This window comes from Artibeus jamaicensis, unplaced genomic scaffold (assembly GCF_021234435.1).
Source record: "Artibeus jamaicensis isolate MK-2021 breed Jamaican fruit bat unplaced genomic scaffold, CSHL_Jam_final contig_3126, whole genome shotgun sequence".
Lineage (NCBI taxonomy): Eukaryota > Metazoa > Chordata > Mammalia > Chiroptera > Phyllostomidae > Artibeus > Artibeus jamaicensis.
Window position 1 is genome coordinate 1,216,389 of NW_026521723.1, and position 27,866 is coordinate 1,244,254.

Consider the following 27,866-nt stretch of genomic DNA (forward strand, 5'->3'; position numbering starts at 1 on the left):
TAATCTATATTTTTGTAAGTATCACAATAGTATCAAAATAGTATATATAATCTTGGGAGCATGTCAATTTCACATAAAAAGTTTCAGTTGTTTTCTTATTTACACATCTTAAATAGGAATAAAAAACTAGCCTGTTATTCACATTCTCTACAACACTTGAATTACTAAAAATACCAACATGCATAAATCCTTTACCACAAAGAAATGATTCTCTAATTTTTGATTACCTTAAACACTTCTGTATCTACATATTCCTGGGCTAAAGAGATGCTAACACACTTGAAAAACAGTTATTTTTTTAAGCTGACTACAATTGCTTATTAGCTAGAGATTTTGACTGGGACGATGGGTAGGATCTTATCTTTAACCATCAGGCAACATCACTTTATTTATTGTCTGTATAAGAACCTGGTGAATTAGAGAAGAGGTGGGTTTTACTGTTGTTACAACCCTCACAGCTCATCCAGCCTGTGTAACCCACAGTTCTCACGTTTACATTCATGTTACATGTGACCCAATTCTCCTTTCTGTGACCCCAACCATGCAACTTTTAATATTTGATTAGATTTTGCATTTTGTTGGCTCTTAAGATATTTGAATAAATTTTATTCAGCTTTAAATATTTTTTATTTTGACAGAATCTTATATTTTCTCACTTTTTTTGGTCTGGCAGGACCATAGAATGATATCAGAGCAGTGGGGTTTTCTATATTATAAAATAGTGAAGGGATATACTGTATTTTTAGGACTATAAGATACACCAGACCATAAGACGCACCTAGGTTTTAGAGGAGAAAAATAGAAAAAAATTTTTTGCAGCAAAAAATGTGGTAAAATATTTAATGACATAAATAACACAATATTTTACCAATGTTAATGTAAACTACATTTACTAGCCAGGTGAGTTACATTTGGTCTGTAAGATGCACCCCCATTTTCCTTCCAAATTTGGGGGGGAGTGCATCTTACAGTCCGAAAAATACAGTAACAACCTAAATGCATGAATAAATCTTTGCTTTTGGATCCTGGATTGTGGAGAAAAAAAAACCAGGTATAATATATATTATTTTGTGAATTGAGGAAATTTGAATATGCAAAAGATATTAAATGCTATTATTAGTTAATTATAATTTTATTGAATTTGGTAACAGTATGTGTTTATGTGGCAAAAGTCTTTTATGAGATGTAGGCTAAAATATTAAGGATCAAAATGTCTAAAACTTGATTCCAAATTATTTGAAAATCACTTTCAGCATAACATCAGATGGATGGATGGAGAAAGTAAGATAAAAATATGAGAAAAATGATATCTGATTGGAATCTCCTCATCTCAAGGCTGTTGTGGTGGCCTCAGCTTCTGAGAATATAACCCTGACAATGTAGATCTTGTCTCTGAAGACAGTAACCTATCCAATTGTGATAAGAGAAACTAGCTGAAAAGAGCTCATGGATCATGTGTTTTTCTGTACAGGGTTTCGTCCATAAAATTCATTTGTATCATGGATGCACCAAATGAAGTTTTTGTTATTTCTCGTTAACTGAACTCAAATTAGGCAAGAGGCTGCTTTTGCCCATGATAGGAAACAGTACTCTTGCCATTTCCAGGTAATTCTGGTTTAGAAAGTAGTCACTGCTGGTTTGAAATTTAATTTCTTCAGGATTCGCTCTTGAGCCATAGAAAAAATTCACCTTACCCCCTTCTAATCTCCTCATGTTTCACCTGTGGAAGCGCAGGTAGGGAGACGGCATAGTGCAGACTGAAGAGCACAGATCCTGGAGCCAGATTATCTGGATTGAGATCTTATCTGAGCGACCCAGAGTATGACGCTTAACTCTCTGTGCTTCAGTCTTCTCACCTGTAAAACAGAGGCAATTATAGTACCTATATCATAAGGTTTCAGTGAATTAAAATGTAACATTAATATATAACAGTTAATAATAATTAATAATTATATAAATAAAAAGCTACGAAATGTATGTAAATAAAATAAGTAGCACTAATATTGTGTACATTAGCTACTTTAAGACATTGGTCGATCATCCCGGCAGCGCTGAGGGTACTTGCTTCATTTTCCATCTTGTGATTCTGATTGGGCTTCATGGATATCTCTTGTCTGTTTGGTCTTTAGGTATCACCACTGCCCTTTCTGTGTCCACCATGGCTGGCATATCTTAGGATCTCTTTTCTCAAGACAGTGAAGGCACAGGGGTTTATCCTAGCTTTTATCAGTGACTAGGTCTCCTCCCTTATACCCGTAATGCATTGCTATGGTGGAACTCAGAGTTTCTGACGCATTCCCCAGCTGTCCCTGCCTCAGGCCATCTATTTTGCAGCTCTCTACCTCCTACTGGCTTCCCAGCAAGCTACAACACATCTTGGTTTTTAACGATATTCTCTACCTTGAAGGGCTCTGAAAGCTTTTTGAGATATCTCTGGGCCAGCTGGGAGACTGTATAGGAAGCTATATCAAGCTGCCTCTTTGTCTAGATCTGTCCTATCACCATAGCCAATCAATTCTGACGCCCTAATGTTGGTACAGGCACTTGGACAGACCCTTCCCACCACACTGCAGGCAAAAAGCTGGGCATGTGTTCCTTTTACTTAAAGAGTCCATGTATCTGTCTGAATATTTTTATCTAAAGTGGGGAGCCAAAAGTGAACCCCATATCAAAATCTCAACACTCTTACTTTCCCCACTCCTCTCCAAGCTCCTTCACGTGCAGCGGAGCATTTCATTTGTGACACATCCTATCTCACATCCTGTCTGTGGGTTTTAGTGAGAATGCAGAGCTTGGATCTCCAAATCTGACTCTTAAAGCCCAGATTCTGGAGAACCAAAATCTCCTTTGTCTGTGGCAGGCAAAATCCATGCATTTTTATGGCTATTTCTAGTCTCATCTTTCTCAAAGGGTAGAGCAACAGAAATGACCAGGAGGAAATTAATTGAAAACATCATTTGATTACTCATGAATCTCACATAAAAATATGAAATTTAAGAAATTTCAGGGGGTACATGAGGTAGCTTTTGATCCTAACTGCTCAATAAGATGCTATTCCTCCAACTGTGTTAGAAACATTTTCCTGTCAGTGCGTCTTACTTATATTTATATAAGACCCTCTGGGATAAGCAACAGAGGCTAACCCTTGCACCTTAAAGCAAGAGTGCTATACTGCCTCTTACTATGTGTTTCATATTTTATAATATTTCAGTCTACTACAGAAAAATTGGGTCCCCAGGCATTTGGGCCTAATCCACTGATACCTTGGTCCCTTCTGTGTCCTGATGCCATTCCCATAAGTGCCTCCTGCAGAATTATTTCGATCTCAGTATATGAACTGTGGTATACCCAGCCTGACAAGCTTGAGAGGATTCCTTGGCTCCTTCCTCTTACTCACGCTGCACTTAGAATTCAACACCAACACCTGTTATTTTCTGTTAAAAATAACATTCTAAATTTGTTTGCTCATGCTATTTGCTCAATCCTAGTCCTCAGTTTAAAGGCTTTCAAATGCTTCCCATTGCATTCAGGAAGAATGGCGCACCATCGTCTCCTTGTGGGTACCTCAGACTTTCCCCCTGGCCTTTCCTCATTGCTTTGCCTCATGGACCTTCTCTAAATTTCACACACACATACACAAAAAACCTGTTTTTATATTTTGGGACCCATGGTTATGCCGTGAGCTCTATCTGGAGTGCTAACCTTCAGACTTCATGTGACTAATTCAAATTAATCCTTTAATTCTTATCAACTGCAGCACTTCTCAGACACCTCCCATCTAAGTTAGGTTTGGTGGCTATCCTTTCTTGAAGTATACTTTTATTTCATAGCATTTACCAGGCATATTTTGATCTATGCAATTATTCATTCAATGACTATTTCCCACTCTTGTTTGTAAACGGTAAAGATCATGTTCTTTTTGCCACTGGATTCCCAGTGCCCTGAGCCTGACACTTAGAAACTGTTCAGTGATAATTGTGGAATGAATAACTGATTGAATGAATTAACAAAGGAGTATAAAATAGTGGAGTATTAATAGATAGGCACTCTTTTATTCTTAAACAAGAATCACCAGGATAGGAAATTATTTTCTATTCTCATTACTGGTACCCATACAAATACCTTTGATGTTTTGGAAATGGTTGCTATTCACCCAGAATATATCAGCATGGAATCCCTTCTGATTGCCAATTCCTGTGCTGTGGCTGCTCATAAATATTTTGTATATCATCTTTATTGAGAAAGAAACATTTGAATAATCATAGCAATAGTTGATTGTTAAATTAATTAAAAGGAAATGAGCATTTAATATACATACTTTATTAATTAAATGAGTACTTCATAAAAGGAGGAAGTCAACATGTTAACATCTTCAAAGCTGATTCAGAAGGATAAAATATACACATATCTTGAAAATGAACCTAATGAATTATTATAAAAAATTTTTATAATGACTTGGTTCAATCTGTCAGTACCCCAAAAACTAAAGTGCTAGAATAAATGTTCTTAAACTAAGGTCCTAGAACAAATGTTCTAAACTAAACACTGTAGATCATTTAAATGCTAGAGATAACTCAAGAAAACCCTGAACAGAAAGACAAATGAGAAAGGCAAGCAAAGGGAAATAAATGAACACTCACTTTGTGTCAGAGAAAATTAGAGTAGGTTTTTCTCTTACAAACAGTCTTGAGCATTCATATTCCCTTTTGGTATACATCAGCATCTTTAGAGTTATAAAATTTCTGAATGTCTTCTTGATGGCTAAATGTATTTCCTTCTTTGAGGCATTATTCTGAAAAGTACAAGTGTGCTTTATTATAGCAAGCCAAGGACATGCTATGTTAAAGGATGTGCATGTGTATAATAATGGATATTTCTGATGAAAGTTTTATGTTTTCATTTTCCTTTGAATATATATGTTGCCTCTAATGTTCAAATGCACCACAGAAATAAAGAACATAGAACTACAGTACAAACACTCCATCAGAAAACATGTTTCTTCATTAAATAGTGATGGTTTGCAGCACTTTAAAACTGATGATTTTAGAAGGTGAACTAGAGGCAAGACTACGTAATACCTTGAGACCTAACTAAGCAAGGCAGTTGCCTATCTGTATCGTTTCAATGCCTTTTGCCCCAGATCTCACCTGGGTCTTGTTGGTTGCTTTGAAGGCTAGAGCAGGCCTTTATTCTTCTAACTTAAACTTCAATCTCTGTTAAAATGCACACATTTCTTTCCTTTTTCCTGGAAACTTTAAAAACTATTTTTAGTCATTTAAAGCCTAATGAACTGTTTCTGATCGTTTTGGGGGAGCAGGCTCGGGTGGGTAATATAGAAACACCAGCAGTGAGGCTGTGCCCCTTGTAGGGACAAGCTGCCTAGCTTGTGCCGAGCAGCTGGCTGGTGGACGGATGCGGAGGAAGACTGAGAATGAGGGGCCTGGGCCATCGCCAGCGCCCAGGAGCCCATTCCATGTCCCTGTGAATCTGTATGGCGAAACAAGCAGATTTAGTTTAGTGGAAAAACGCATAAATCTTCAGTTGATAACTAGATATTTGAAGAAATGCTGTTTAATTTAGGTTTTCTGTTTTTCTCCACAACTAGAACATTATGATACAGACTGGCTTATATGAAGGCAATAAAATTAAAGAAACATGCAACTGAGATAAATTGTAGACCCCATTTGTTTTTGGAAAAGTTATTTCACAAGATTAAATAAAGGCACTTTTGAACATGTTCACTTTTCCCCTCAGGTCATGGGTGCTATTTAATGAATTACTTTTCTTGAGCACCTTTATTCATTTGAAAATGTTAATGTAGCTGTTCAAAGTGTCCAAGTTATTCCCAGAAGATAATTTATACACTAAAGGTCTATTTTATTTGGGAAGTGTCTATACAGAAAAAAAAGTTAAGTACAAATTAAAGACAAGTAGATCTGGTAGTCCATAACTAAAGTTTTTTCTTTGTTTTTCCCCTTGAGCTTCATATCTGTGGATTGATTTATATCCCTGGCCATTCAATTAAAAATTTCAATACTCTCTTCTCTTTACTCCCAAATTTCCATCATTCCTTTACTCTATTCTTCTCCATAGTGCTTACCAGAAATATACTTTGTATCTTATTTGTAAAGTCTGTTTTCTGACCTCCTTCACTAGAATGTAAGTTCTATGCAGATAAAAATTTTCTAACGGCAGTCCCTCAGCTTCCCTGGACAGTACCAGCCACATGTAAGCATTCAGTAACTACTGATAAATAAATGTAAGGATAAATTGTTGTTATTCAAATTACCAAGTAATTGCCAAATTGCATGTGACTTCCTGTTCTGAGAATCATTTCCTGGAAGGCCGTGTCATTTAATAGTCAAGGTGGTTTCTGTAGTCACTGTGCACTGGATGCTGATTCTGACGTGGGCTGGCTGTTCAACCTTGGGCAGGTTACCTAACATCTCTGTGCCTTAGTTTCCTCATCCCCAAGATAAAGAGCGATTTGCCTATGTCATGTATAAAGTGCTTAACAAAACAACGAAAGTACATCCTGGTAAACTATAAGCACTTAAGATTAACTGGTACTGTCATTAAACTGATTTGTGCAAAAACATTATTCTTTGTGCACTCATTTTGTAAGTGAAGTGAGCCATGACAATTAGGTAGAAATTGAAAATATTTTGCCTCACTCATCTCAATCATTGAGTTCAAAGCACATTTTAAGCATACATTATTAATATAATATACTTTCTGAAAGTTAGCGGGACATTAATTTTATTTACTTGACAATTTCCATTAAACGAAATGGTAGCACAACAATTCCTAAGGTCAGGCTGGGCTTTGAAGGCTGATCTGCTGTTTTGAGGGATGTGGCCCTTGGTGAGTCAGTGAAAAACTGTGGCCTTCTGTTCCCACATTTGTAACATGAGTAAAAATTAAAAATGTGTTGATCATTAAATATTAAACAAAGCCCAGTGCCTGGCATGTAGTAAATCTCAATAAAAAGAAAGTTAAAAAATATGACATATATAAAATCTACAGAAACTTGTTGGTGATTAGTAGTATACCATTTTAAGTAAAACTGAGTAAGATTTGGAAGTGAAATTATATTTTTCTGACTCTGAGTTCTATCTTAATGACATAAATTAGAAATTCATATTTTGGAAGAAGTTACTTAAAAAGAAAATTTAATATGAGAAATATTGACATATTTGACAGAAAATTACTTAGTATTTCCTTTATATTACTAAGTATAAAATAGAGAGCCTATAACTACCAGTTTAAGAGATCTGCATGTTTCTCTTTAAAATCAACACTTCTGAATTCCTTAAAATTCAATGTGGTATATACAGTCTGCCTTTTCCCCTATCCTCACCCATTTAAATTTATGAAAGTACTAAGTTAAGAAATGTGCACAAGAATTTTGTGCACACATATCTTCCAGGTGGCTATTATCTAATGATCTATGATTACTGCTTGTGCCTGGTCTGTGCTGGGCAGTCCTGTACACCACTGTCAGCCCCAAAGTCAGGTGCTGGTTTCTGCATTTGGCTGCATTGGAGAAGATGAGAAAGTTTTCTGCTCTGGTTCTCTAACCAGAGTTTGTGGAAGCCACAGTGGGACAACAGGCAGCTCAGGTTGCTGCCCGGGGGGCCACAGAAATCAGATTCTACCTGGTGACATGCAGCTCCACTGAGGTCTTTGAGCCAGAACAGGGCTGTAGTACTGTGCCTAGCAATGCACCCGCCTGGGGGCTGGGAGTGCAAGCAAACAGGACACTATGTTTTGATGAGAATTGAGTCTCAACATAGTTCCCAACACTCAAGCAATCTTATTTCAGAAAAGACCTTTAGTAACTGTGGCAGGGTAGCAACCCCCAAGTTTGTTCCTGTGAATGATACTCAGGTCTTCTATGTGCAGGAGAATTGATGGAAATAGGATTGGGAACAGGAAGTGTGCAAGGTAATAGTTCAACCTGTTGTTTTAACTTGTGGATGGAATATATACAAAGAGCCTCTCAAAGTCTTGAAAATACCATAAGCACTGCCAATGTTATAGGGACCAACATGTGGATACTGACTATACGAGACATGTGGGTGTCTTTTAAAAATGACCTGCTTGGTGCATCTTAATGCTAAAACACAGGCCAGTACAAATAACATTATAAATACAGTAATGTGATTTAACTAATCAGGACTGCCACTTATCCATGGGACACCTTTGTGTCAAGCAGTCTAACTCCGGAGCATATGGCTAGGTCAAAGGAGCACAGGCCTTGTCACCAGCTCTCTTTTGATGTCCTTGTGCAGGGTACAACCTTCACATCACTGTGTACTGGCCCTGAAACTAACATAATAACTTCTGTATGTCCAGACTATGCTATGTTCTAATCGCCATCTTGATTTTCAAATGACAAATCTAGAGAATGACTGAGGGGGGATTTGTATTCATACCTGCTGATCAATATATTTTCTGTTAAAGCAAGCTGCCTTCCACTTCTACTTTCTTTTCACTAAACATATTTATTGAAGGTTTAGTGCCCATGGCAGTGCTGGAGGTCCTGTTCATAGTGTGAAGGGCAGAGACATACCTCTTTTGGACAACCTCAGATCAGATCGAAAGTGGAAAAGCTAAGACTTGCTATTGCTGTCAGTGGGCTATTTCTAATGGTGTGAGTGTCTTGTTTATTTCTGGTGCACACATATGTATCCAGCTTAGTCTTTAATAATGATTCTCACTCTTTTCAGAATGAAGGCTTCCTTTGCCTTAAAAAAATAACTTTCTCTTTCTTATGTCCATATTATAACATTCATCTATTAAGCATATTACATAAAAATTTGTTTATTCATTTTTATTTGAAGCATCTGTTAAAGAGCCTATAATTAAAAATACAAAGAAAATAACTGGTGATAAATAGCATCCAAAAGAAATAACCACTGAATTCATTTAGTAACAGATATTTAGGTGGTTTGTGTAGCAAACTCTGTCATCAGAAAGACTTGAAGTTGAATTCTAGTTCCTTTGTTTTCAAGTTTTAAACTTCCTAAGACTTATTTTTTTCTCTGTACCTGGAGTGATAATTCCAATATCATCAGGTTATAATAAGGAACATGAAGGAGAGACTATAGATAAATGTCATGGCACATGGTGCCTTCCATGTGTTTAGTGTGCACTCAATAAATGCTACTTTTCTCTATCAGAGAATATAAAACCTAGGAAGCATTGTAGAATAATAAAATAACTCATCATTGAAAATTCCTGACTCTATGAATCCCTAGGGGTGGGAGACATCTCTGGAGTGAAGACAACCATGTGTGGCTAGACCCTGGGAATTCGGGGCACCCATCATGAGAAGGGAGTGGTAGAGCTGAGACAGGTATGTGGGAAGTAGAATGTGCCACTCAGAAAAAAGTTGCTATTTTTCCTAATAGTCTTCCAAAGTCTCCAGTGGGGCAGGGCTGACTATCTGATGGGTCTTGAGGAGCTAGACACGGAAGGTGTAGGTGTGGCCAAGCCCACCCAGGGCCCAGGTGAGCCACCTGTGTAAACCTTTTGTTTAGGGACTGCCCTGGGGGGGGGCAGAACTAACCAGACTGTGGCTCTTCTCCCAGAAGTCATTAGGTTTGTGCCTGAGTGGTATGCTCTAATGCCGAAGGAAGGAAGCGCCTGTTCGTTAATACCTTTGCAGTCTATTTTTGAGCATCAAATCATGCCTTCCTTTCCCACATCCTCACCCAAGTGACTCCGTCCACCATAAACTTGTTATATTAAAATGACGACTCAAAAGGAAGATTTATTTCCTTCCTTTTGCCAAAGACTTGATTAATCTTCCAAGGACAGATCTTTAAGAACGTCTAAAACATAATTTTCTTCCCCAAACCTCAAGCTTTTAAAGTACACTAAATTGTTTGAACAAACCACTTACAATTTTATTTTTGCTTTTTATGCAAAAACCTAAACCACCAACCCCAAAGGTTTTTTGTTTTTGTTTTTTTTTTTAGTGAACAGACTATAAGAATACATTGGGCATGCCTAGGAGATGTTTTACAAACTTTAACAGGACAATAAAGAGGCCTTGAGGAGAAAAAAAAAGATTAAACACTAGACTGGTGTTTAAGTATTAAAGTCAATTTATATTTGTTTATTCAACCCACATCGACAACTTAAAGAATCACCTTCTTTTACTTCTTTTCTAAGAATTCAAGGTTTTCATGTATTTATCTCAATCCTCCTCACCCACCATTGAACAGGCATGGCTGGAACCACGGTGTCATTCCTCACACAGGGCTGGTCTGTTCTCCCTTTTGCTTTATTCCTGTGCTTCCCGAGGGACATGCAAACCGTCAGTTTGGAGAAGCAGCAGTAGTCTGGAACGCCGTTGCCGAGGGGAAATTTTCCCTGACATTGTTTGGTCATTGAGGGTATTAGAGTACTCTGAGAACCATGTTTTGAGTGTTAAATTCCTCTGCCTTTATGCATATCGGTATTTTGAAGTGCAGAGTTGCCTCCAAATCATTCGGTCTGCCTAACTGTGCCGTTCTAATCTGCCAAGTACTTGGTTTGAGTCCTTCCTATTTATAATAAATATTTTTTTCTTTTGCAAGCTTTATGACTTATACCTAGCTCTTCTTTATACAAGCCTGGCTTTGCCACCCTTAGCAAACTAAAACCAAACAAAATCTCTGCCTCATTACTAATAATTATTTCCTATAAGCGTTAGGCCTTTAATGAACTTTGCATAAACATGGTCTGCTGACCTCTCCACCAGTGAGTTGAGAACAGCTCCAGTCTTCCCAACATGTAAGAGTGAAGGCGGGTGATGTCCACATACGTACGTAACTCTTTTCTAGGTTTTGCAATGGAACGGATATGGTTGCTGTTGCTTCTAACAATTAGAGTGCTTCCGGGGTCTGCTCAGTTCAATGGCTACAACTGTGATGCCAACCTCCACAGTAGATTTCCTGGTAAGTCTGAGCCTACTCTTGTCTGTGATTGTATCTGGAAAGAGTTATTATGTTTGAAAAGTGAATCATTTAAATACATCTGAAAAATGGGGTGGGTATATTAAGTGGATAATAACAAATGGCAAATGACAAAAGATGTTTTCCTGGAATTGTAAATTATATCCACATTAACATACAAAGTATTCATCATTGTTAATATCATTATAATGGCTGCTCACAGACATGGCAAATATTGGCTAGTGGATGATCAAATTGGCAGAGGTTAAATGCGTTCAAAGTTTGCCTAATTTATACCTTTTTTCCTCAAAAGTTAATTCAGATTCTCAAAACTGCTCATATATGCTGATAGACTTATTTAGGAATAAATAAGAAAACGATTGTGAAATATTATGCAATATTCAAAAGATACTATTTCAATAAAATGTTGGTCACCATTAAAGTCCAAGGCCAGCTTTAGAGTGCATTTCACAGCAACCCATCAGTATGGTGACAGGTATGAGATTTTCTCCATTTTGATAGAAATGTCTCTCAGGTTCCTAAAATCTGCACTCAATGAGAGGTAATTGAGTAATTCATTCAAGTATTTGTTATTTCATATCAGATAAAATTATAAAATCACAGATCAACATTTAAAAATCAAAGTTAGTCTATCTGAAGCTACTTTTCCAAGTCTGCCATGCAAACTGGAATACCTTCTGTACCACTTCATATTCTCCTATGAGTGGAGCATGCCAGGGTAGCAACGCACCTGCATAGAGCACTCGATAGGTTGCTACGGAGCTGATGTGAGATTTTGAGTTTATCTGCAAAGAGGTAACCTGGTATGTTCCAGAATAAAGTCTAAAGTGTGTGGCAATGTCTTCCCACAAGTCCAGACCTAGACTGCAAGTGCTTGGCATGTTAAGTAAAATATGGAGGTCAGGGTAGGAACGTCTAAAGGTAAGTTCAGAAAGGTATGCTAAAGGGGTATGATTATTTTGAACACTGGAAATGATAAGTGTTTCTTGTTTCTTCCTGTTTTACATTTTGGAAAATTTCAAACATATGCAAAAGAAGAAATTAATAAAAAGTGTACTTTATTGGTTGTAGTAATCAACAATGTACTTTATCAGTTATTAAAATGTATAAATTTTGTATTATCTTTCTGTCCTTCCCCATGTCTGGAATATTTTAAAATAAATTTATATGCATGAATATATATAATGCATGTAAAATACGAAGAATTTAAAAGTCATTATACTTCATGTATACAATCAATAAACTTAACAATAATTCTTTAATATCATGTAATATCAGTCATTTTACTTCTAAAACAGAACATTTTTAAAAATAAATGTGTTAAGTCTATTTTAATTTATGACAGTTACTCTCTGTCCTTTGCTTTTCTAAAGTGCTATCTATCCCTTAAAGTAATTTGGTCATTGGTTTTGTAGAACTCTGACACTCGGGATCTGGTTGGCTGCGATTCCAACCTGTCATTTAACTTGCTCCTCCTTTCCTGTGTATCCTATAAACTGATTAGAGCTGGAGGTTTGAGTCCAGTCGGGTTCAATTGTTCTAACAGGATTACTTGGTTTGTTATTACTGTAATAAAAGTGTTTTTATTTTATAGGCTATAAAGAGCCAGCAAGTCTTTTTAAACATATCTGTTTAGAGTTTGATGAGGACACATTTTGTTTGAGAAAGCTGACATTGGGAAAAGTATAGAACCATGTTCAGGGAGCCTGGAGGCACAGAGAAGTACCACGGAGGCCGTGGCAGTGGGAGCCGCAGAAGGGGAGAGGAAGAGACAATTAGCAAAGGCAAAGGCTCACCAGCACTTGAGGACTTAATTCGATCTGGGAGGTGTGAGAAAGGGAAGACTAGAGGAACTTTTGAATTTGAATGACTGGAGGTTGCTACTGTTAACTGAAAACAAAAGTATAGGGCACTTGCATATTTTGGAAAAGAAGTGCAAGTTTGGAAAAAAATAATTTTGGGGTGCTTTTAAAACTTAAAGTGGACTCCGTTGAGTGGTAGGAAATAATCGGCTTGGTCCTGAGGGGAGGACTTGAGACTGAAAATAGTTGTGTGAGAGTGGAATCCCTGTGCAGTAAGTGGGCAAGGAGTCGGGGAATAGAGAAAGGAAAGTATGAAAATAGACTACTAGCTAAATACCTTTGGTGGTGAAGGAAGAGGTGTAACCTGACTCAGCTATTTAGATGAGAAGAGAGGATCAGAGGACTAGAGAGAGCTGAGTATATACATCAGTAAAGGGAAAATATTCAGCGATTGGGAATACTAATAATGAAATAATTGAGGTAATGAGGAAATAAAACATGGAACAGTTTTAAGGTGCATGTGGAGGAGTTAATCTTGAAAAAGTGGTAGCTGTTTCCTTGGTTTGGGAGAGGAGGAGAAATAAAAGGCACAGTCAGAGAACTTGAGAGATGCTGATTGTCTTCTTTTTTTTATTGTTGTTCAAATACAGTTGTCCCAGTTTCCCCCCAGTGCTCTTCCTGCTGTGCCCCCACTCCCTCAGTCAATCCCCACACTGCTGTCCATGTCCATGGGTCCTTTATACATGTTCCTTGACTAGACCCTTCCCTTTCTTTACCCTGTTACCCTCCTCCCTCTCCCCTCTGGTTACTGCTACTTTGTTCTTAATTTCCATGTCTCTGGTTCTATTTGCTCGCTTGTTTGTTTTGTTCATTATATTACTGTTATAGGTGAGATCATATGTTATTTGTCTTTTCACCGCCTGACTTATTTCACTTAGCATAACACTCTCCAGTTCCATCCATACTGTCATGAAGGGTAGGAGTTCCCTCTTTCTTTCTGCTGTGTAGTATTCCATTGTGTAAATGTACCACAGTTTTTTGATCCACTCCTTTACTGATGGAGACTTAGGCTGCTTCCAGCACTTGGCTCTTGTAAATAATGCTGCAATAAGTATTGAGTTGCATAGGTTCTTTTGAATAGGTGTTTCAAGATTCTTAAGGTATAATCCCAACAATGTGATCACTGGATGGAAAGGCAGTTCCATCTTTAGTTTTTTGAGGAAATTCCACAGTGGAATTTTTTCCACAGTGTCTATACCAGTCTGCAACCCCACCAACAGTGCACTAGGGTTCCCTTTTCTCCACAACCTCACCAGCACTTATTTGTTGATTTTTTATGATGGACATTTTGATAGGTATAAAGTGATATCTCATTGTGCTTCTAATTTGCATTTCTCATACGGCTAGTGATGCTGAGCATCCTTTCATATGTCTCTGGTCCCTCTGTTTGTCCTCCTTAGAGAAGTATCTGTTCAGGTCCTTTGTTCATTTTTTAATTGGATTGTTTGTCTTCCTGGTGTTGAGTTGTATGAGTTCTTTATATATTTTGGAGATCAAATAGTTTTCTGAGGTATTATTAGCAAATATGTTTTCTCATACCATTGATCCCATTTTTCATTTTGCTGATAGTTTCTTTAGCTGTGCAGAAGGTTTTTACTTTGATGTAGTCCCATTTGTTTATTATTTCCTTTCTATCCTTTGCTCTAGGAGATATATCAGCAAAGATATTGTTGTGCGGAATATCTGACATTTTAATGCTTATTTTCCACTAGGAATTTTATGGTGTCATGGCTTATATTTAAGTCTTTTATCCATCTTGAGTTTATTTTAGTGTATGGTATAAGTTGGTGGCCTAGTTTCATTGTTTTGCATGTACCAGTCCAGTTTTCCCAAAAGCATATATTGGAAAGGCTATTTTTACTTTATTTTATGCTCCTGTCCCCTTTGTCAAATATTAATTGACTGTAGAGACATGGGTTTATTTCTGGACTCTCCATTCTTTTCCATTGGTCTATGTATGTGTTCTTATGCTAGTACTAGACTGCTTTAATTACAGTGGCCTTGTAATGTAATTTGATATTAGATATTGTGATCCTTCCTACGTTGTTCTTCTTTCTCAAACTTGCTAAAGCTGTTTGGGGTCATATAGAGTTCCACATAAATTTTGAAATATTTATTCCATATTTGTGACATGTGTCATTGGTGTTTTGGTAGGGATTGCATTGAACATATAGATTGCTTTGCTTCCATATTGAAGTGGGAAGCAAAGGGGCTCACTTGAAGAATGGGCCAGAGCCTTGGCCAGGGCCTGCTGGGCTGGGTGACCAAGTCTCATTCTGTTATGAATGAAAAAAGCCAAAATGTAAAAAGATTGCTTAGCAAAAAGGATTAAGTGATACTGTTGTTATGTACTTATACAAATAAATAAAACATGTAAAGAAGTCACGGAGTGACTAGGACAGTAAAATGAAAATTTTTCATATAGTACATTTTTAAAATTATGTTAAATCATCATTTACAGTAGTGCCCACTGAACACCTGCCTCAGAATCACCTGGGCTAGTTGTTAAAATGGTGGACTCCAACACTTCACCTCAGATATGTGGTGGCAGAATCTCTTAGTATGGGCTGGGAATCTGCATTTCATACCCTACAGGTGCCCTGGCCAGATGGCTCAGTTGGTTGGAGCATTGTCCACCGTGGGCCAATTTGTGTGTTTGATCCCCAGTCAGGACACATCTGGGAATCAGCAAATGAGTGCGTGGATGAGTGGAACAACAAATTCTGTCTCTCCCTCTCTCCCTCTTAAAAAATCAATTTAAAATAAAAATTTAAACCTTACAGATGAGTCAAATATACATTTATGGTTAAAAACAACTGACAGGATATTATTTTCTTGAGTCCATTATTCCAATAAATAGCTCAGTCATCTGTTGGGGAAACATAGTTAAAAACAAAATCCCTCAGTCCAGAAATACTCTCCACAAAGACAGTGGATGAAAACACTTTCATCCCTGAATAAGCATTACACCAGAATGGGGTGCTTTATTAGAGGGAGTTCACTAAGAGGCTGCAAAGGAAACCTCACTCTTTCATACAGCCAAGCGATGCAACCCTTTATGGATATGTTTTCAAGATAAACAATAACAAGTCCTGAAGTAAGAGGACCTGACAGCACCATTTGTCACATATAGTTTATCATCAAATTACTTGGTAATAGTGTTAGTATATTGGCTTTACCCAGAGGAGAAATAAAATTCTCATGTCCTTATGAAAAGAGGTACTTTTGCTATTTGGAGGAAGGATCCCCCTGAAGTTAGGCACCCATGCTCCCACAGGGGGGCGGGGACTTTTTTATTTAATGCTTACATTTCCAAAAGATGCTTCCCAAGTCCTCAAAAGAGACGTTTCTAGGTCATAAAGCTGACAAAAGAGCTATCAAATTTTCCACAGGATTTCTATATATTTCAAAGACTGGAGAAAATACAATTACAAGTGTTTTTTTTTATTATTTTTTAGTGTTATTCTATTACATTTGTCCCAATTTTTCCCCCTTTGCCTTCCCCACCCCCTGCTTCCACAGTCAATCCCCACACTGTTGTCCATGGCCAGGGTCATTCATTCATGTTCTTTGACTCATCTCTTCCCCTTCTTTTCACCATTATCCAGTCTTCTGATGCAGAGGATCTAAGAAAGGAAAGGAGGAGCAGTCTTTTTCTTTATTTTTAACAGGGATAATTAAGCCTCTTATTTTTATTTGTATTTGACCTCATATATCTTGGCACTTTCTGTACTGTCTGGCTTGGACAACAACTATCCAAACTTTCTGAACCTACACAGACATGCATACACAGTTACAATTTAAAATTTATATTTAAAAACCTGAAATCCAGATTAATCAGAAGTTCCAGGAGAGGCTTTAAGTTTATATGGGCATTATTATAAAATAAGTCCACTTTTGCAGGTTGTTAGCAAAAGAAGTCCAGAGTGAACAAATAAAGCCTAACGGTTCATTGCTTACACAGTCTGGACTCTCCTCTGCCTTATCAGGATCACCCTTACATCATCGGGAGACTCACAAGCTGCTCAGATGCTAAGCAGTGGGCTAGAATGAGAACAAGTCTGGCCAAGGAGAGGGGCTATCTAAATGCAAAGTAATGTTAATAATGACGAAAGTGATCATCTCACCCTATCTGACCTTTGTGTTTCATAACATTGGAACTATTTTCTTTAATTTCCATGGCATTTATCCTTGAGTCAAAGGAAACACCATGGTCTAATTCATTTCAGATTTAATGGGATACCATTTAGTTTTAAGGTAGTTAACTCTTGGCTTCCCAAGCTAATAGCAGGAAATAGACATATGCCCCACTAACACTGTAGTTGTGCTGTTCCCAGAATAAAACTCAAACCACAGTTCACTTTTAGGGTACCAAGGAATTATTTGGCCAGAGTGAAACGTACAGATGAAATGCACTTGACCTCTGTGGGTACCTTCTGGAACTATGCCCTTTGGGGGGAAAGATGATAGTTTATAAGGGTTCACCTAAACTTTCAGATCTTTAAAGAAGTCTTTAATGATAAAAGCACAATCAAGGAGAACTTTGGTTTCTGGCACCAACACCTTTGTGGCCCGAGGCTGTTTCATTGTGTGCTGACCAGTCATGGAAAACTGCATGGAAGTCAGTGTTTCCTGATTTACCATTTTGTATTGTTTAAAATATCATTAACAAGGGTGAAAATAATAGGTTCCACATATTGCACGCTAGACACATTACATAATTCTCTCTTTCATTTCTTATAACAAACATACAACACTTTTTTTGAGAATTTTTGTTGGAGTTTATGTTTGAGCCGAACTAATGACACATGCCATGGAGCAAGATCTGAAATGCTCCAGAGAGCAAAAGCTTTGCAGGGTTTTTAAAATGCATTTGAAATTATGGAGGGAATGTCAGGAAGACAAAATAATTTTTAATCCTTATTTTATGATGAGAACATTGAAGAATACAATTTGTCTAATGTGCAAAGTTAGCAATTGACAAACATAAATAAAAAGAAAACAAAACACCAACAACTGGGACTTTGTCTATCAAATCATGGTACCTAAAAGTAAGTGAACTTTGAATACTGAGTTTAAACAATGGTGTATACAAACAAGCAAATAATCCAATTAAAAATGGGCCATATACCTGAATAAATATGTTTGTCCAAAGAATACATATAGGTGGTGAACAGGTATATAAAATATGTTTAACATCGCTAACATGAGGGAAATGCAAATCAAAACCACGATGAGATATTGTTGTATACCTGTCAGAATGGCTATTAACAAAAAGAGGTCAGTGAGCAAATGTGGACAAGGTTTCAGAGAAAAAAAGAATCCCTTTGAACTCTTAGTAGGAAACAGTATGAGAAACAGTGTGGAGGTTCCTCAAAAATTAAAAATAAAACCATTATATTATGCAGCAATTCTACATCAGGTATATATTTGAAAGAAACAAAATCACTATGTCAAAAATATATCTGCACCTCAATGATTATTGCAGCATTATTTAAAATAACCAAGACATGCAAACACCCTTACTGCACATCAACAGAAGAACGGGTGAAGAAGTTGTGATATAGAAATGCACACAATATAATGATATTCAGCTACCAAAAAGAAGAAAATCCTGCAATTTGTGAGAACTTGAATGAACCTTGAGGGCATTATGCTAAGTGAAATAAGCCAGACACAGAAAGGTAAACAGACAAATATTATATGATCTCACTTATGTGTGGAATCTTGAAACCAAACAAGCAAGCAAAAAAAAAAAAAAACTTGTAGAAAAAGAGACCAGATTTGTGGTTACTAGAGGTGGGAGTGAAAGGTGAGAGAATTGAATGAAAGTGATTAAAAAGTACAAACTTCCAGTTGCACAATTCATAAGTCCTGGGGATGTGATGTACAACATGGTGACCATAGCTGACACTGCTGTGTGGTATATTTGAAAATTGTTAAGAGAGTAAATCCTAAAAGTTCTCATCATAGGGGCAAAAACATTTAAGTGCACACCAGTGTTCCACAGGAAATAAAATAGAGAACTACCCATTTAATCAATATAATTCATGAGTGGGTCAAGCAAAATGAAACGTCTAATTTTGTGTTAGGCGTTACTTAGCACATCGTTCTGTGCCCAAAGACGAAGTTTGAGCGGATAATGGAATAATTATCCTAGGGGATATGGTCTGGCCCTCTGTGTAGATAAGAAAGGCTGATTCTCCTGCCTTCCATGTAGTTGTGCTTTGGCCTTTGAAGCTGTGAAGAGGAGGCCTGCTTCCCACTTTGCACTTACAGCAATTTGACTGTAATTACAGTACCAGATGAGGCAGAAGAACTGACCTGGGCAGCACCTGCTGATCACATCCTGATTAATCCGCAGCGATAAAGTGCAGTGGAGAGAAGAGCAGTTAGTCCGCAAGTTCAATGACTGAATAATTCAGAGTCCTGACCCTTCTTTACTTTAATAACAAAGTTCTTTATTGCACAAAATTTCCACTTCCTCTGCTTGTAGAAGTAAAACCCACATACTTTTTTTCCTCCTGAAAAATATGACCAAACTTTCAGCTTGGAGAGGCCATGCCAGTGTAAGTGTGCAAAGTTTGCCTCAGACTGCCCATGAAGTTCCTACAGCACTGACAACAACAGCTTGCATTTGCTAACCAGAAATAGAAGGTGGCAACAAACCTCTTCAATATACAGAGGAAACAAATTTCTAATCCACTTTGAATTCTTAATCAGCTGCAGCCATTTCGTATAATAACAAAACCTCAATATTGTATAAAAACTTAAGAGGAAGGTAACTAAAAAATGAATTGAAGAGGCATATTTAGCATTTTTCTCTAAGCACTCCTGCTTATGTCATAGCAAATATTGCTGCTTTCATTCTATAAGATAGAAATAAAAATGATATATAAATTACCCTTATAACCAGATTAGATGATATATATTAGTTTTGGCATACCTATCAGGAAGTAAATTATTTCCAGGTGGGGTTTCTATGGCATGACGAAGCAATGCACCTTTCACATACAAAAGGGCTCCTCCGATTGAAGAGATTTTGACTCACATTGTCAATTTTGAACCAATGCTACTTTTAAGATATAAATCATGGATAGAGGTGCAGTCATATTCATGGGAATACCTGCACCTGAACCTCAACAGAGCTTTCGCCTGCTCACAACAGACTCACCCACCCTCTCTCCATGTCTCCTCCCACAGTTTCAGAGAGTGCCCAGGGCATAGCTGCCCTGTGAGGCTGACTGTCTTGTTCCTTCAGTTATTAAACTGCTGTGGTCTGTGGAGTGGAGTAGAGGTGGGGATAGAAGATGAATCCTATTTCCAGCTTCGTTCCACACATCCACCTGAGTACTAGCATAGACTTATTTGGGCTCAGTCTCACTAAGCTTTTCATAAAACGTTTTTCACTGATTCAACACCAGTTAGTTCCTCAGGAAAGGAAGAGAGATGGCACGCGTCCATCTCTTTCAGGATGCATTCTCTCTCTCTCTATCTTACTCCCTTCTGTCCCTGATTTCCCCTCTTGTAAGATGTGAAGCATACAAAAAGACACTTGGTGGGAATGTTTAATCTTACCAGACAGGATCCACCTAAGGGTTGGCTTCTGCCTAATTAAAACATATATATATTTGTGGTTAAGGATTTTAGCTGGTTAAAATAAGAGACTCAACATTGGCATCACCTGGAAGCCTGTGACAAATGCACAAACCAGGCCCCACATAGACCTGGTGAATCAGTATCTGCATTTTAATAAGACTCTGGTAACACATATGCACAGTCAAGTATAAGTGCTGTTTAGACATGCTACTTGGGATGTTTTGCTAGCTCTGTGTCATTACATGGCCACTGTGCTTATGCAAATCTCTGAGGCTATGGTGTACTTGCGTGCTATTAACCATAATAGGGATCAGAAAATCTATCGCTGTCAAGAGGAAAAAAATTTTTAACTATTAGTAATGAGGGAAGATAATTATCTCTAAGACTAATGCATTTGAAAATGTTAGGTACTCAAACAACTAACAAATATTTATTATGTTCATATTACTTAATGGGTTGGATTTTTTAATTAGAAGTCAGAAAATATATGACATTAAGGATTTTTTTGTCTAAAACTCTGAAAACAAGAATCATCTCAGGCAGTTGGCAGAGTACAGATAGGAAATATGAGTTCTGGATGAACAATTCAGACAAATCCCTGTTAATGGAGTACATAGTTTTTTTGTCTGTGAATCTTGGACTTAATATTAAAAAGTTAGAAATCATGCATGCTGTTTGTGAAAGAACTGAATCAAGTATATTTTAATAAACATTTCCTGAGTATTTCTTAGGCACTCTGGGAAAACTCAGAGCTTTCAGTGAGTTCATAATTTAGTGGGAAAGTAAATACCCATTCCTAGATATGATGCAACCAATAGAATAGACTCATAGGCATCACTGCTGTGAGGAAGAGCACAGGAGAATGATTTAGTCCATCGGGGAAATGAGGGAAAGTCTATTAAAGGACGAGGTAGACATGATTATTTTTGGTTTTTCTCAGCCTATTTCTCTTCTTATTCAAATGTTCTCAATAGGTAGTTCATTTATTATTTTGTTGCACATTATTGCCATGCTCAGTATTTGTTGATTCTCAGATTTATATTTTTTACTCTTTTCTATCGTCTAAATATTAGACTCGTGTTTCCAACTACCTGCTGTACATTTCTGCTTGACTGTCCCACATGCACCCCAGCCTCTCAGAACAGGAGCTTATCTCGTTCCTTCCTGATAATCCACTCAGTCCCTGAAGCTAGAAACCTGCGTATCAGTTTAACATCCCTTTCTCTTCACGACAGAATTTATTCAATATCCTACAAAATGTAGCCACTTGGAACTATTTCACTTCCTCCCAACAACCATTTCCAAATATCTCTGCCCTGTCAAGTCATGGTTGTATAATTCAGTACACAAAGCTCCATTATGTCATTATCGGGCTGCCTTATAATCATCTGGTTTTCTTCTGTCTCCTCTATTCAACCATAAACTCCTTGAAGTAAAGGAGTCTGGTGAATGTCTTTCTCTTCAGTCTAGCACAGACGCCGCTACATAATACGTATACAATAGATACTTTGATTGAATTTATTGTTGACATGAAGTAGCATATAGTTTAGATCTTGAGATAAATAGAACCAATAGCCTTTAGCTTGTATAAAACCGATGGCACTGATTTTGTGTTTTTAATTCCTATTCCTGCGCATCTCATTCTTTTTGTGTATTATACACTGACTCCCTGAATTGCATATCATACAGATTTTCACTTTTTCATGCCATTGGTGAGGGAACGCTCTGAGCAACTGCACTGCAGTGCCAGGTACAAGCAGACAGCCCAGTTGGGGGCGTTGCTTTGTTTGCTTCATTGTAGAATATGTGTGTGAACATTATTTGAATAATTGCATTGATTGGTGCCCTTATTATTTCTGGTAGAAATAAAAATGTTGAAATAAATATTCTGACACTAGTAAAAGCAAATGTTCTCAAACTTAACAGTATTGACATGAGAAGAATTATTCAGTCTATCACAAGCTAGGAATACTCAGTTTCATTTAGATGCTATTAGTTCTAAGCCAGTGCAAAACATTTCTTTATTTTAACCCGAATTCAATCAAATAGTGTGTTTTTAAAAATTTCTATGAAAAGGTTGGCTTGGTTAAAATATCAAGGGAAAAATGCCCTTTTGGCAACACAATAGCATGTAAACTCTGTAAGAAGGTTTGCCATCTTAAACATACTTGGTATATATACATAGTATTTTTAAACACACAACACTGAAAATCAAACATCTAAACGCATGTATTCATTGAGTTTTTGGTTAGCTTATACTCACTGGGTTGTTTTATACCTGAGTATTGTCCCAGGGGATGTCACAGTTCAGTCCAGGGACTGAATAATAAGAACGCTCAGCAAATTTAGTTACTGAGAGCAACTGATATTCAGTATGTCTAAAAAAATTATCTACTTTCAGGATAAATTGCCCATTGGCAACCTGAAGGAACATTTTTACCCCTCAGAGCCTCACAAATGGAAAAAACTGTGCTGGATGGATGCTTTTAGCGACTCCAACCAGGAAAAAATGTGTTCCTCAGAAGGGGCAGTGAAAAGCCTTTAGAAAACTGGGTTAGGATGGATTTGAACAGATCTCTTTTCTTATACTGCAAAAAGCCTGTAGTTTGTTGTCATATCTCCAAGTGGGATCAGCTTGTAGCAAATTCAGTTCCATTGCTGGGGTTACAGGTCTTCACTGGCAAAGCAGAAAAGAGAAGAGAGCTGCACATCTGGACAAAGTAATTGCTGCCATTTATAATGATGTTGTAAGCATCAACTAATTGCTCTCAAACAAAGGTAAAGAAGCTAAAGCCTTCAGTTTGTTTAAGTTAATGATATATCTCTTTTGTAACAAGTAATGTTATGTATTCGCTTGGAAACATTTATGATATGCCAATGACACAATGCTACTTGCTGTCTATGTCACTGAGCATAAAGAGAGTTCTTAGTGAACTGTGTAGTGGCTGAGAATTTGATGGGACATCGGGTAGACATTTCGTTCCTTTACAGAGACCATTTTATACATAAGGCTTCCTGTGATCTGGCCTGAGTCCTTGCCAGTTGCTTTCATTCCCTGCCATTTATTTATTTGCATTTCAAATCCTAATGAAAACTTAACTGTCCAGCTCTCAACCAGCCTAAGCATATTCATGCCTATGTCATTATTTATGCTGTCCCCTCTGTGTTATACATTTTTAATCTGTGTAGCTAACTCCGATTGATACCTCAAAATTCAGTTCAATGCCTTCTTCTCTAGGAGTCGATCTTAACCAGCTGGTCTGGCTGAGGTTCACTGTCTAACTATCTCATAGCTTTCTGTCCACCACTTCTGATGATGTGGGACATGTCTGTCTCTCCTTATGCACTGGAAACTACTTGACAACAGGGATATACTTTGTAAATCCTCAGTGCAGCCTGTTGCTTCAGTACAGTGTGTGGTTAACTAATTAATTATTGACAAACATCATCGTTGCTTGCTTTAATGAAAAGATTAATGGAAAGGCAAATACAAAAATACATGCACGATTCCAGGGAGAAAACAGTTGACAACAGAATGGCATGATTTAGATCGGAAACCATGGAAGTCTTTGGGAACAGGACTATTAAAATGAGACCTGAAGGAAGAGTCAGAGCTACTCAGACAAATACTGGGGAGAGGAGGAGAATCCCAAGCAGAGGAAAGAGCACTGAATGAGGACCTTCTGTGTAAAACCTATATTAGGTCTTTAAAATGTCTCACTATAGTTTATTGAGGAATACTTTACATACAATAAGATGCAACAATTTCCATGATATATTTTGAAATTTTAATGTACAGTCTTATAACCCCTACCCAGATCAAGATAGGAAAAAATTTTATCAGCCCTTAAAATGTCCTTGTTTCTTCTGTTCTAGAAAATTCTATCCCTGGAGGTGACTGCTATTCTGGTCTCTACCACTCAGTGTGATGCTTTTAAAGAACTTGAAAATATTCAGTGAAACACATGTAGGAAGCAAGGGGGATGGTAAAGAGAGAGGAGAATGCAGAGGCAGGCAGGTGGCAGATCACAGAGAGGCTCGAGGATTTGGTTCAAGATTTGGATTTTTGACCCAAGTGAGTAGCTATTGATGATCTGTGCAAAGAAGTGACATGGTTAGATTCATGTGTTAACAGCTGTACTAATAACAGGGGTTAAGAGTAGAAATAAAGGAACCAGTTAGGAAGTTAATGTAATACTTCAGGGAGAAAGATAATGGCATAGACCAAGGAATAGCATGAAGATGGGGAAAGATCAATGGACTTAAGATACATGAAAAAAAGATGCATTTTGAAGTTAGTAGACACTCAATAAACCTTTGCTAAAATGAACTCTATTCTTTTAGTAGAGAGAATTATTTAGAAGTCATGATTGCCTTAAAAATTAAAAAATGGAACTGTTATGACCCAGCGATTCCAGTTCTGGGAATATATCCAAAGAAACCCAAAACACTAAGTTGAAAGAATATATACACCCCTATCCTATGTTCATTGCAGCATTATTTACAATAGCCAGGATTTGGAAATAGGCTGAGTGCCCATCCGTAGATGAGTGGATAAAAAAAAGCCATAGTATTTTCACACAGTGGAATGTGACTCAGCTATAAAACTTCTCAGAAGGAAACTTTACCTTCTTTGACAGCATGGATGGACCTGGAGAGTATTATGCTAAGTGAAATAAGCCTGTCAGAAAGAGACAAATCACATATGATTCTACTTAAATGTGGAATCTAATGAACAAAATAAACTAACCAAGTGGAGGCAGACCCCTGGGTACAGAGAACAGATTGACAGCTGTGGGCTGGGTGAGAAGGATAAAAGGATTAAATGAAGGGGAAAAAAGAAAGACTCCTGGACACAGAAAACAGTATGGTGATTGCCAAAAGGAAACTGCTCTGGTGGGACTCAGGAGAGGGTAAAGGGAGAATGAATGATGATGGAAGGAGACTTGACTAGGGGTAGTAAACACACAATACAATATACAGATGGTGCATTGTAGAATTTTATACCTGGAACCTATAAAATTTTATTAACCAATGTCTTCCCAAAAAATTTAATTAAAAAAAATCATGGATTGATCCACTTCTGGTCAAGATGGCAGCATAGGTAAACATGGCTTGTCTCCTCATGCAACTACATTAAAATTACAATGAAAATATAGGAAAACCATCCCTTAGAACCATCAAAATTTCAGTTGAGTGGAAGTCTGACAACTATAGATTTAAAGAAACCACATCCATCCAGACTGATAGGAGGGATGGAGATGTTAAACAGGCTAGTCCCAACAACCATGTGTGGTGAATAGAAATTCAGGAGAGATATCTTGGGAGCCTCCCAGCCCAAGGTCCCAGTGCCAGGAATACAAGCCTCCATAATTTCTGGCTGCAAAATCCAGCAGGGATTAGGTAGGTAGAAGAAACTTCTAGAGTCCCAAGCAGTTCCTCTTAAAGAATTCACACAGGGACTAACCAGACTCACCTCCTCTGAGCTCCAGCACTGGGGTAGCAGTTTGAAAGGCACCGGAGGCACACAGGGAGAAACTGAAGTGTCTGGCATCAAGACAAGAGCTGGGGAACAGCTTTTTCCTAGATAGAAAGGCAGACAGAGGCCATTGTTTCTTTTCTGAACTATTCCTGCACAGAGCCACAGAACCAGCAAGCTAGTGATGTCTAATACTCCATTAACTTGGCTAACACTGTTTGACCCACTTTGGAGATCCCAAGAGACTCTGTTCAACCCAACCTACAGGCTCATTCAGACTACTTTTTAATATGAATGGCTGGTCTTAATTCATGCTTCACAACATCCTAAATTTTCTCCAATGAGCAACAGCCAGCCTCAGTAGGCCTCCATCCCCCATACCTCTGGCTAAAGGGGTCCCGGGCCCAGCACTAGCAGCAACCAGCCTAGATCACAGCTTGACTTTGCCTAGGATTCTCCAAGTCCAGCACAAGTAGCAGCCATCTCAGATTGTTCTGGCAGGGTGGCCCCGGGGCAAAATAAACAGGTGGGAGTGATCTTCACCTGCACCACTTGGGAAGCCCCAGACCATGAGCACCCAGTGGACAGCTATATAACACATCAGAAAACCACCTCCCTGCCCCCACACAGCTGATACTCCTCAGAGGGTGGAGGTTGGTGATCAGTGGTCACAGCTAGTTCTTGCAACTGACTAGGTTGGGCATATCCCTCCCATTGACCTGCCAACAGAAATCAAGGCACAACTACAAGAAGAGGGTGTGCTTAACCCACCTGAAGGACACTCATCAAGTACCCAGTTTGGGTGATAGAGGAGGCTGTGCCGCTGGACCATACAGGACACTTACTACCTTAGGCTAGGCTATCAAGACAGGGAGTCATAGCAGCTCTATTCAATACATAGAAACAAACACAGGAAGGCTGTCAAAGTGAGGAGACAAAAAACATAACCCAAATGAAAGAACAGCTCAAACCTCCAGAAAAAGAGCTAAACAAAATGGAGATAAGCAATTTATCATATGCAGAGCTCAAAACCCTGTTTATAAGGATGCTCGAAGAACTTAGCAAGGACCTCAATAACATAAAAAAGATCCAGTCAGAAATGATGGATATGCTAATTAAAATAAATAACAATATATAGAAGAATAACAGTAGAGTAGATGAAGCTGAAAATCAGATCAATGTTTGGGAACTTAAGGAAGCAAAAGACAACCAATCAGAACAACAAAAACAAAAAAGAATTTAAAAAAATGAAGATAGTGTAAACAGCTTCTGGTATAAGTTCAAGCATTCTAACTTTCACATCATAGTGGTGCCAGAAGGAGAAGAGAAAAAGCAAGAAACTGGAAATATATTTGAAAAAATAATGAAAGAAAACTTCCCTGATTTGGTGAAGGAAATAAACATGCAAATCCAGGAAGCACAGAAAGTCCCAAAGATGGATGCAAAGAGGCCCACTCCAAGACACATCATAATTAAAATGCCAAAGGTTAGAGATAAAGAGAGAACCTTAAAAGAAGCAAGAGAAAAGCAGTTAGTTACCTAGATGGGAATTCTCATAAGACTTTCAGCTGATTTCTCAAAAGAAACTTTTCATGTTAGAAGATTTCCAAGAAATACTCAAAGTCATGAAAAGTAAGGACCTATAGCAAAGATTGTTCTACCCAGCAAAGCTATCATTTAGAACTGAAGGTCAGATAAAGAACTTCCCAGACAAGAAAAACTAAAGGAGTTCACCATCACCATACCATTATTATATGAAATGTTAAAGAGAATTATTTGAGAAAAAGATCAAAATTAGGAAGAATAAAAGTCAATAGATACATACCTATAAAAAATTGAATCTAAAAAACAAATGAAATAAACAAAAAGAACAGAGACAGAATCATGGATCCAGAGAACATTTTGATGGTCGCCACATGGAGGTGGCTACAAAGAATGGGTGAAGAGGTGAGGGGATTA

General features: G+C 37.7%; 1 protein-coding gene across 5 annotated transcripts in view; it reads left to right on the forward strand.

The window, feature by feature from the left end:
• Window positions 1-27,866, forward strand: part of ZPLD1 (zona pellucida like domain containing 1) — a 148,717-nt gene that overhangs the window by 90,925 nt on the left and 29,926 nt on the right. For 4 of the 5 annotated variants that reach the window (XM_053663102.1, XM_053663103.1, XM_053663104.1 and 1 more), the window contains one exon: window positions 10,836-10,949. The exons of the other annotated variant lie outside the window; for it this stretch is intronic. In XM_053663102.1, coding sequence (XP_053519077.1) covers window positions 10,836-10,949 — 114 coding nt within the window. The remainder of the gene's footprint in view (window positions 1-10,835; window positions 10,950-27,866) is intronic. 5 annotated transcript variants of the gene reach the window in all.